The 12,801-nt window shown below is 24.9% G+C and overlaps 2 protein-coding genes across 2 annotated transcripts; one reads left to right on the forward strand and one right to left on the reverse strand.

Moving 5' to 3' along the window:
• Positions 1-473: 473 nt before the first annotated feature.
• Positions 474-7,005, forward strand: LOC105845183 (uncharacterized). The gene is made up of 4 exons (XM_065811628.1): positions 474-618; positions 1,288-1,414; positions 6,504-6,645; positions 6,762-7,005. The coding sequence occupies exons 1-4, from the start codon at positions 525-527 to the stop codon at positions 6,861-6,863; spliced, it is 465 nt and encodes a 154-aa protein (XP_065667700.1). The 5' UTR covers positions 474-524; the 3' UTR covers positions 6,864-7,005.
• A 1,872-nt stretch (positions 7,006-8,877) lies between these two features.
• On the reverse strand, positions 8,878-11,227 carry LOC136087944 (uncharacterized). Its single transcript, XM_065811574.1, has 5 exons — positions 11,180-11,227; positions 10,302-10,683; positions 9,929-10,204; positions 9,479-9,826; positions 8,878-9,395 (listed from the first exon to the last, which is right to left on the reverse strand). Exons 1-5 carry the CDS (start codon positions 11,225-11,227, stop codon positions 8,878-8,880), a joined length of 1,572 nt encoding a protein of 523 aa, XP_065667646.1.
• Between the last annotated feature and the right edge of the window lie 1,574 nt (positions 11,228-12,801).

Raw genomic sequence — 12,801 nt, forward strand, 5'->3', positions numbered from 1 at the left:
AGCGATGTATTTTTTGTTTATAATTATTCAGAGTTTATTCATAAAAGTTAATCTAGCATTTTAAAAATAAGTTACAGTATAAAATGTTTTAAATTTTCTTTGGTACTTTATAAATGGGAATACGAATAAGAAACCTGCTTTTAACAATATTTACGTAACGTACAATATTATTTATCCAACTTTGACAATATTTACGTAACGTGGTAATGAGTTACGTAAAGTAAGATTTTGGTATTTTGTAACTTTAACTCAAACAAAACGTCAGAAACACTCAAAAAATTATAATTTTTTTGTTAAAACAAAGTAATATCAACTTTGAATATTAAAAACTGTATCTAAATAACAATGTATTTTATATAATATTTATTTTGTATAAACTATATTATTACTTTTATTATTATTATAAACTATATTATTACTTTTATTATAAACTATATTATTACTTTTATTATTATTTTAAAAATAATGATATTTTACTTCTTTAGAAAAGTTTGTAATAAAAATAAATAATTAATAATTTACAAATGTCAGTTCACCATCCCGTATGTTTGACAAGTGATCAAACGACAAAAGTTGACGGATTATGTGCTATTACTTCTCAAAGGCTAATAAAAACTGGTAAGTTTTTTATATCAAAACATTTATCAGCCTTTATCTATAACAAATGTGATGAAGGTTCATTCGTAAAGTGAAAGAAAACTAAAACAGTTGGTCAAAACAAATGATCGAAGGAAAATGCATAAAATGCTTAAAGGTGCATTTTATTTGGCTGAATTCTAAAACATGTCTCTTTATGTGTTCTTTATGATAAAACAACACTGAATTTAAAGATTTTTTTGAATAAAAATACTTTTAGAGATGCCTCGAGATCCTAACACACTAAATGGGTCCCTAGTATTTATAAAAAAAAGTTTTTCAAAAGTAAAACCTATTTTTATAAATACTAGGGTCTTGTCTTGCTGGGTCTCAAATGAAGTGAAATTATATAAAAACTTCAAAAATAAAATGATAATCATTTTATGAAAAAAAATATTATTTTAGATTTTACTGCGTAGCAAAAGAAACTTTTAAACTAAAAATGAAAAAGTGAATTTTTGCAAGATTTTTTGATATTTTTAAAATGATTTTTATAAAATGATTATTACTTTTGATTATTATTATTATTATTATTATTATTATTATTATTATTATTTTATATATATATATATATATATATATATATATATATATATATATATATATATATATATATATATATATATATATATTTATGTTTTTTTGTTCAAGCGGAATCACCTGGTATCGAATATGAAATCAACTATTATAACGACGCCGCTAAAACAAATTCAAAACAAATATATATTCCACGTGAAATAAAAGAGATAAACAAAGACTTAAAAACAAAGACAAAACGGTGAGTAAAATTTTTTAACTCTAAATAAAGTAAAAGCAATTAATTAGATAAAAATTTATAAAATCAATAAGTTAACGCGAGTCAAAAAAATAATAGAATATTGGTTACGAGTCAAATGCATAGCCAATTGGAAGATTTTGTAGACAAAGATAATGATGAAGTGCGAGTGGGTAGTAATAGCAATCGTAAGAAACGCATTATTGGAAGAAAAATACTCGCTGCAAAAGGTTAAGTATTTTAGATTTAGCAGTTTTAAGATAGCCGACTCTTGTATCCACATCACAAAAGCCTTTCGCTGCTCAAAATTAATACCGAATTGCGTTACACACTTTGAATTTAATCTAATTTTTTTCCAAAAGTAACTAAGATGATACGTAATAAGTTACAAAACATTGCAAAGAAACAAAGTTTAGTAAATTAAGACTTAAAAGAAGAAAAAAAAGACTTTGAAAGAAAGAGACATAGATCGAAACCTTACAAGAAGTTTGCTTTAGAGCATTTGTGCAAAGTTGATTAACAAAAGTTGGTTCTCAGAAAAGAGCCGATGTACAAAAATATTTTCAAGTGCATACTAGGTTACAAAAAAGTGCAAAGAAACAAATTTGAAAGATTTAAAGAGACTAATGGAAAATAGTGTAGGAGATAGAAACAGCCATTTAAAACAGGAAAAGAGAAATAATGTCAGAACATTTTTTGGGAAACTTCAATGGGAGAAATAAGTCTAAAGAACTATGTGATAATGGATAGGGGGTGGGGCACGAGTTTTAAAAAATGGCATAAAATGAACTATGAGAATGCTATGAATCAATTGAATATTATACATTCAATGTTTAGAATGATTTTTGTTTTTGAATTTATATTGGTTTTAAATCGCTAGATATCGATAAATGCAGTTACTGTACATTTCTGGATCAACAAATAAAAATCCTGCAGGGTATAATGAAAGATAAAAATTCATTACAAAAAAAAAAGATTAGTGCAAAAAAAGATTAGTGCAAAAAGACGAGTGCACAATTATCTTATTAGCTAATGAGAAGTTGGTGATTCTTCAAGCTACTATATTAATTTGCAAAAGTATAACATCTGCCAAAAAAAGCTTGTTGAAAAAAGCTTGAGACATACTATTTAAGATATACTGAATTTTTTAATTTTTGTATATTTGATTTAAAGGACTGCTCTAAGAACAAATTGGAACTGCTCTAAGAACAAATTAGTAACGGAAGAGCAGAAATATCATCAGTTTTGTTATACTACCTTCTCAATTATGACTTTCAATCAAACAGCATTCTCAGAATGTTCAGTGATAGAATTGCCTCTCAAAATAAAAAAAATATTATAATACGTCCTATTCTGTACTTTATGCAAAATGAAAGAAAATGCCTTACATAAATTTATATGCATTATCCAACTCGTGGGCGTTCTTTTTTGCCAGCTGACAGAGTTCTTAGTAAGGCAGAAAAGTTGTTGCAAAATGAGTCTACTAAATTGAAAAACTGTTTCTATTTTGACCTTTCATCTACTAAATATAATAATGAAAAATAATAATAAAAGTTATATTTATATTATAATAAATACTTAATTATAGTTATAGTTATTTTAATATTAATAATAATATTATTGCTACTATTGTTGTTATTATTGTTATTATTATTAATATTGTTGTTATTTTTATTATTAAAATATTATGAATAATAGTAATAACTATTATTACCATTATTATATATTTATCATAAATATTTGTCATTATATATTTGTTATAATTTCTTTTCCCAATGGGCACGCGGACGTCCATAGTACGTCTAAGGACGTACTATGGACGTCCATTCAGCGTTTAATTTTATTCAGCTCATTCTCATACCGACTCCATTTCTAGCAACTATAACAAAATGGAGTCTTGATATAAGAAATGAAGTCTTTTTTTTTTCCTCAAAGCTTAAACTTAATAAACACGTATTTTTGGGATTCAACAGGAGTGGCAACCCTCATTAGGATAACAATAAAGTTACTTCATAAATAATTAAATCTAAGTATCACGAATCATTACAAAAAATAAAAAGAGTAATATTTTTGACAATATTAATATATAAATACAATCTAGCGTAAACATTATTTTTTGGCTCGTTTTAATATGTCGCCAATGACACCCTCGATGTTGCTTGCATTATAAACAATTTTGTCACCAACAATAGTATCTAAAGAAATAATATTTATCACAAAACTGTCTGTCAATCATAAAGCATGTTTTAGAAAACCAAAAACAAACAATTAAATTCAAAAGCAAAGTAAAGACTTAGCTTTTGAAAGAAACTTTGCTTTTCAATTTGATTTCCAAAAAGTCAACAGACTAAAAGACATCCACAATAAAAATTTATATTAAAATAACGGTTATTAGTTTTGGAAATTCATACATAAAAAAACTAAATTGAAATAAAAAATTAAAATAGCAATCAAAACATTTTTAACTGTTTTAACCTTATTTTACAAGTTTTTATAAGGACTAATATATATATATATATATATATATATATATATTTTATAAGGACTAATATATATATATATATATATATATATATTATATATATATATATATATAATATATATATATATATATATATATATATATATATATATATTTATATATTTTTTCTCTTAATATATATATATATATATATATATATATATATATATATATATATATATATTTATATATATATATATTTATAAAATTTTTTTACAAGTTTTTATAAGGACTAATATATATATATATATATATATATATATATATATATATATATATATATATATATATATATATATTTATATAATTTTTTTACAAGTTTTTATAAGGACTAATATATATATATATATATATATATATATATATATATATATATATATATATATATATATATATATATATATATATATATATATATATATATATATATATATATATATATATGTATATATATATATATATATTTATATGTATTTATATGTATATATATGTATATATATGTATATACTTAAATCTAACCACAGCAGCCTTGTTTGTCAGGGTTGGTGTTTAAGTTAACTTTTCAGTTAAAAACTAAAAGTTTACACACACACACACATATATATATATATATATATATATATATATATATATATATATATATATATATATATATATATATATATATATATATATATATATATATATATATATATATATATATATATATATATATATATATATATATGTATATATATATAAGCTTTTAACTGAACTGTTAACTTAATCACTAACTCTGACAACAAGGCCGCTGTGGTTAGATTTAATTTGAGAACGGTGCTTTATGGGGCGTGATGGGTATCAAGCTTGGATTTTCTTGTTTAAAAAGCAAGCGCGTCACAACACCACGACTATTAATATTATCAATACAACTATTATTATTTTCACTAAAATTTTATAAAAATAATAAATAATTTTAATAAAAGTTGGAATATTGACTTTTATTGTCAAAGTGAGTGAACATTAGAAGTTACTTCGCATTTTCTTGCATTTGAACTTGTTTTTAAAATATTTTCAATAATATTGAATCTCTCAAATGAACTTATTGTTATTTTTTCCATACTGTCATCATTCAAAATAAAATCAACATCTTCAATTTGTTCGATGGTTTTAAGCCTATAAAGGATTTGGGCTTACAAATTTTACATCCGCTGAGGATTATTCTGCTAATTTAAAGCAAAGTATGTATTGAAATTCTAAGGAAAAAATAAAATCAAAAAAACAGATACACGGATACATTCATGAATCAACAAGATACATGAATGTATACAAGATACATGAATGTAACAGCATTTAAAAATCTTTTAATATAGAGTAATACTTTTTAACAGTTTTATAATCATTGCTCCATAGTTACCTGACTTAAACAGCCTTGCTGTTTAAGCTAAACAGCTAATAATAGCCTTGCTGTTTCTATTTTTAATCTAAATAAAAAGAGATTATTATAGAGCTATATAATTAAACCATAAGTCCAACATGGTACGTCTTTGGACGTCCAATGGACGTCTAAAGGCGTACCATTTTGGACTTGGACGATTAGACCTAAACGGTTTGTCCCATGGACATCCAAGGACGTCCTGTTCCCATTAGGTTGTTTCTATTGTTATTCTTCTAATCATTTTATTGTTGTTAAATTTGAATTATTCTTGATTTAAAAACTTTAAAAAGCATATTTTATTCAATTTGGTTGTCAAGGGGATTATTAATGTAAATGATAAACAATATGAGAATAAGGGTGGAACCTTGTAATACCTAAGAGGTAACTGCAAATGATGAAGATTGTTTTCCGTTATGAAAGACATTATACTGCAATTAAAAATATTCAATAAGTTTAAAAAATTTCCCAGAACATCATATGAAAATAGCATTAAAGGAAGACTTTTTTTAGTCTAAGAGATTGTATAGGATGCGAAGGTCAAAAAAATGTTAACAAAGAAAGTTTTCAAAGAAAGTTAACAAAGAAAATCACAAAGTTACAGTCAGCCCCCGACAAGGAAATTTTATGTGTCCCAAATGATAAAACTTTCTTGATTTAAAGGATAATGTTGGTTTTTGCCGTTTATTACTAAATATATCATCAAACCTCATAGTCACACACGGCCCACATTTATATCATTCCATAAATCGAGTGAGACTATTATTTAATAACACGTGAGACCAACATCAAATTTTTTTAGTTTCTAAATCTAAACGTTGTTTTAAGAAATACGATTAGATGAATCTGATGTAAAGGAAGATTTAAATTAAGTTTCAATAGCATCATACTACTGTCTGAACCACTTAAAGGAGGCATTAGGTAATACAAATCACTTGTTGTTTTTAAAATTGCTGGATACTTTTGGTCTTTTTTTATTTGAATTTTATTCGTTTTCGTTGTTTGCATTCATTATTTTAATATTTATTGTTTTATAAAAAAATTAACTATAAAGTATATATTTCTGATAGCGAGCAACGCTTTTTTAAATTTTTAATGTATAAATATGATATATTTTATAACTATTTAAAGCATCTAAATAAACTTTATTTTTGCAGGGATATATTAACTAGACCCGAATTCTTATCAAAACAACACGAGCTGAAATGTTCTGCCGCAAAGAAAAAAGAAGCAAAAGATATAGAAAACTCAAACGAACTTTTTCAAAAATTGAAAACGAGAACGGAGAAAATTGAACAAGTGAGTTGTTTTATTTTAAACTGTTATGATTTAACTCTGTTTTGCATTGTAAAGAATTTAAACCTTAAATCAATGTGAATTCAAAAGTATGCATGTACTAATTACGTATCTTATAGTTAACGAATGAAAACACTTCGTCAACGAATGAAAAGAACACTTCGTCAAATAATGAGTTGCTTAAAGCTACAAAACTAAGACGATCGACAGTCGCTTCATAAAAAATAATGGCATGGTCTAATTTTTCCGACGCTTTGCTAAGAACTGTATTGCGTCGATGGAGTTTTAGCGGTTTTACAAACGAGTCAATATAGACTTTCAAATTTACCAACAAAAACAGCATACATATATATATATTTATATATATATATATATATATATATATATATATATATATATATAAAAATATTTATATAAATATATATATATACACACATATATATATATATATATATATATATATATATATATATACACATATATATATATATATATAAATATATATATATATATATATATATATATATATATATATATATATATATATATATATATATATATATATATATATATATATATGTGTGTATATATATGCATGCATATACATATGTAAGATATATGTGTGCGTGTATATAATTACTAATACACACACACAGAGAAATACGTGTATGCAGAGAGATTATTATTTTTTGATCTTCTGTATTCACCCAGATTATGAATAGTGCTGTCTTTTGTTGTGCAAAAAATTGCGATTGTAAAAATTAAGTGTAATTATATAAACTAATTATACACTATAAAAAAACTAATTTCTTTCACATCAGTTTTTCATGCAAAAAAAAAATTCGCATAAACATTCTATTGAAAAGGTTGTTAGGTTGCTTGGTTTTCCTTAATTTTCAGAAATGCCTGATTTACTTATTACTTCCTTATTGTTGCGCAATTTTTCTTGTAAAATTGCGTAACAGAAAAATAAAATTGCGTAACAGATAACTGCGAAAAATTAAAGTCTTTAGAAAAAATGAAAATATTAAAAAAAAAAAAAAAAAAAGAAATAAAATTATTAACGATTATGGATAAAATATAAACAAACTTGAATTAAATAAAATTAAAAATGGACTTACATGGTAAATTCTAAAATTATTTAAGGAAATAAATGTTTAAAGTTGTTTAAAGTACTGAGCAAGTTAGCGAAATGATAAATAAAACTTAGAAGTTAGAAATAATTTAAATCTAAAAAATTGCAGACTAACTATATTTATTGTTTTACTAAGCTAGGAAACATTTTTATTTTTTATGTTTAAAATTAATTTTCTGATAACCATCTAATTAAAAAATAATGGAAACAACTGTTTAAAAGGTAGAGGCAGGGGCGGATTTAGGTAAGTGGTGGCCCCTGGGCGGAATATACTGTGGGGGCCCCTTATAAATAAATAAGGAAATATATTTTTTTACTTATTGAATAATATTTATTATTATGTTTATTAGTAGTAACACTAGTAACAATTAACTACTATTTAATAATAAATAATTATAAAAACAATCAAATCGAGTATAACTAGTTACTAGTTATACTCGATATTATGATAATATTACTTAATATACTAGTTACTGTAACTAGTATATTAAGTAATATTATCATAATATTTAGTGTAAGTAATTAAATTAAAAATAATAAATAAAAATAAAAAAATAAAAATGTCAAGTACTTAAAATTAAATGCCGGAAACTTTTCTTAATTTTATTTGTACAAACTTATCAATAACGTTTTGAAAATCAAGTTTTCTTAAAATATCAGACTCAGAGCTCATTATCGCTAGTTGATTGAGCCTGTCTCCGTCCATAGAAGTACGCAATCTATTTTTTATGTGCTTTAAATTAGAGAATTATCTTTCACTACTGCTGTTTGTAATCATAATAACAAGATAAATACGAAGAACTATTTCAACATAAGGAAAACAATCTTTTACTTCCTTAGTAATTAATATTTTATACATTAAATGTTCTTGAATAATATTGTGAAATTCACTGCTTTCATCTTTAAAATGTTTATAAAATTCTTTAAATTAAATAAGTTCGTTTCCTAAGTGTTTCCTAAGTAATTGCTTCATTTTCAATTTCTTGGTTACTTAGTTGTTCTATTTTTCGAAGAAAGCCAAATCGTTGGTATACCAATTCATAAGCAGACAATCGTTTATCCAAGTTAGAAATAAACGTATCAATTTCAGGTAAAAAATTTTAAATTTTGAATTTTTGAGAAGAAGTTAAATCCACCTCGGGTGATTCATAAAAATCTATTGGATTTAAACGGATATTTCTTTGCCGTTTACGGTGTTTCAAATAATCTGTTGTTTCCGAAATTTCTGCTCCTTGTTTTTCATTTTGATCAAAGTTATCACGTTTAGCTTGAACAAAATTCTTTAAAGACTTAATAGCAGATATTGCAGTATTAAGGTCTAATGTCGCATCTTGCAGTAATTTATTAGTTTTATCTACTCTTTCAAGGATATTATTCCAAAAAACCATGTAAATTCCAGTTTCAAGTGTGCACAATTTGTTGTATAAGCAATTTGCATCGCAACGCGTTTTTGTTATTTGTTTAAAGTCATCAGCTATTTGAATTAGAGTACTTTTAAATTGTTTATAGCCTAGTATAAGAGCTTTTATTGCATCAGATCTACAAAACCAGCGTGTGGTATTAACTCGTTGTGGTACATGGATACGGGTTTTGGTATTTTCTAAACTTAGAGCTTTAACTAGTAGTTTATAACGTTTTGTTGATGCCGTAAAAATACATATAACTGCTGTAAAAAGTCAAATAATTCAACAGCAGCAGTACAGCACTGGGCTGCTGCTTTTCCTACCAAATTTAGGGAATATTTAGCACATGGAATCCAGGAAACTAGTTTATTATTTTTCAGAATTTTTGATTGGAGACCATTATATTTCCCACACATGCCAGAAGCATTATCATACGATTGGCCTCTACAATTTTTTATGTTTAAGTTATAGTTATTTAAAAAGTTTATTAAACCATCATACATATCTTGAGCTTTATGGCATTGATTTGCCATAAATACCAAAAATCTTTCCACTGGTGTATCTTTTTCAATATATCTAAAAACTAATGTTAATTGATCTATATGACCTTCATCAGGTGTTGAATCTAATGAAATTGATTTAACACCTGATATTTAGATAATTTTATACAAGAAATATTTAGATAATTTTAAACGAGAAATTATTTCATTCAAAACATTATTTCCCATTATTTCTATTAATTCTTCACAGATAGTAGAAGATAAATAGTTAGTGTGCCCACTTCCACGATTTGCATGATTTTCAATATGCTGTTTCAGAAAATTATCATAATCAGCTAATAGCTCTAGAATTCCAAGATAGTTACCATTTTTAGACGAACCGACAATTTCATTTTTACCACGTAATGCTAAACCTCGTTCATATATAAATGTTATAACACTTAGGAGTCTCTTGATTATATTACGCCAGTAACTCTTTTCATCTTCACTTTGTTTTATAAGTTCATTGTTAATACGGCCTAACTCTTGAACGAACAGCTAAATTTATCACAGAATTTAAATGATCTTTGGAAGTTTCATGACTTATTAATCGATTATCTGCATGCTTCCAGTCACAGAAACCATCATGAGTAAATTGACTGCGTGTTTTAGACATTAATTTACAAACAAAACAAAAAATGCTACCATTGAATGGTGAAAAACATAACCATGAACGCTTAATTATTTCTCCGTTAGCAGTTTTTCGCTTAAACAATGATTTATTACATTTACAAGTAAACTTCACATTAAACTGTTTTTTTGATTTTTGTATAAATAATTCTTCATTACAATTTTGTAAATTTGAACTTCCTACTTTTGCCCAATAATCTATTAATCCTGTCATATTTTCAGGCCATAATCCTAAATCTAAATTTAAGCTTTCATTTGTTTCTTCAACAATATTTTGGGGTAAAGGGTTTTCGGCGACAGTTACTAGTTGAGGCGGTAGAGCAATTTGATATGACTGAAATAAAAAAAATATGTAAAATATGTACCTAATGGAAATTAAACTGATAAGACTTTTTTAAATTTGTATTTATAATATTAATGCGTTTGATTTTCAATTTTTATTATTATTATTTTTTAATTAATATATACCTAAGTGGCCAATATACATATAATTTTTTTCGATTTTAAACAATTTTAATTAGGAAAGGTAAATTTGAAGAGATAAGTATAGTATAGTATGTATACATGAAAAAATTATTAATTGTAATATTTATTATTTAAACTACCCAACCTGCATATATTTTATTATTATATGCTATTAAATATAAAAAATAAAAAATATATATTATTAAAAGTAATATTTATTCTTTGTATAGTAATTGTAAAACTTTGAACCTCAGAAGAAGAAGAAGTTGTGTTGGGCTGTGTTATGAAAAACTCTGTGATTCGCCTAGTTTTTGAAATTATTTCCATATTTTTTTTATCTTTTTCTTTTGCCAATTTTCGTTTACTGCACCACTCATATAAACTCGCTTTAATCTATGACGATCTTCTTCCATTTTTAAATTTTAATACTATTCACTCGTTAACTTATAATTTAAGAAACAAATAAAGTCTGTAACTATTGTCTATTGTGTATGCAACTGTTGTTAACTGACGTCTGACATGCAATAAGTGCAACGAACAAATAACGATAATTTATCTACAGACAGATAGTCTGTAATGTGTATTTTATATTTCCGAAAACCCACATATGTATATTTAGAATCACATTTACTAATATTATTACAATCGACGGTGCACACCGATCGCGGACAGCATAAACTATCTTATCTTGATTTTTAAAGACCATTCATTCTCAATAAACGTAAATACATCTATTATTAGTTAGTAAAATAAAAATTTTTAAATGTCCAAAAAAAGTTCAATATTATTTAATTAAATATGTGTAAATATAAATAAAATATTTTTTCTGTATTCTTATTTAAATATCATAAAATTGTGGGGGCCCCGAATTTGTAGGGGCTCCTGGGCTGCAGCCCACTCAGCCCTCCCCTAAATCTGGCCCTGGGTAGAGGGAAAAGTATTTGTATAAGAAGACATAAAAATTTTCAAAAATACAAACATTGGATTTAGTATATAACAAATATATTTTTAGCAACTTCAGTAAGACTGTTTTCATTGTAGCCATGACATCCACAAAATCATATACTTTATATTTAATATTTAAAATGAATTTAATTAAAAAGAGGACAACAACAGTTTTCAGAATCAGATAATGTTTTGAAGACAAATTTGTACATTTATATAATTCTTTTTGAGTTCCTACCTCATCGATTCTGCCTAATTTTAGTTTAAGAGTACTTAGATGGGGAAGAAAAAGTGTATTATAAAAAATTCAATTACAGCATCTTGATGAAAGGTATAGTTTTATAACACGTCTTACATCTAGATTTGAGTAAGACTTATCTTTCATTTACAGAACCAGAAGCTTTAGTAGTTCCATTGGCTTATTTTATATGATTTGTTAACAATACAAACATGTTTTATATAACATTATTTATTTATTTTTTTAATTTCGCTTACATTAAAATGCCACAGCACAAATATAGATTTCCGTATATATGGTGTTACAAATAAAAAAATTCCAATATCTGCATAATTAAAATAAGAAAAACACTCACATATATAAATATAAGCATATATACAGTTTTTGTGTGCGCGCACACATAAACTGCTAACAATTAAAGATAAGCAAAAAATATAAAAGAAAATAACAAGATCTAAACGTCAGAACCTTATAAAATAAAAGGAAGCAAAAAAAAAACAAGTATAACATACTAAAAAATAAAGCAAAAATTAAAATAAAAAAGTAATAAAATCAAATTTGAATAACAATTTTCAGAATATTAGAAGTATCTGAGTTTATTATTAAGTGAAAAAATACATTTTTTTAGATTGAGCTTGAAAAGATAAAAGGAAGTTGGTAGATCGAAATTTCGCAGAACAATATTGTACCATAGGTGGGGTCCGCAATTAGCAATGCAAAATTGATTAAATTTTGTGTTACAAAACGGCTCATTTAAAAAATTTATGTTTATATTGTATTTGTTGTAAGGTTTGTGTTTGAAAA

The sequence above is a fragment of the Hydra vulgaris genome, chromosome 12 (genome assembly GCF_038396675.1).
Source record: "Hydra vulgaris chromosome 12, alternate assembly HydraT2T_AEP".
Classification (NCBI taxonomy): Eukaryota; Metazoa; Cnidaria; class Hydrozoa; order Anthoathecata; family Hydridae; genus Hydra; species Hydra vulgaris.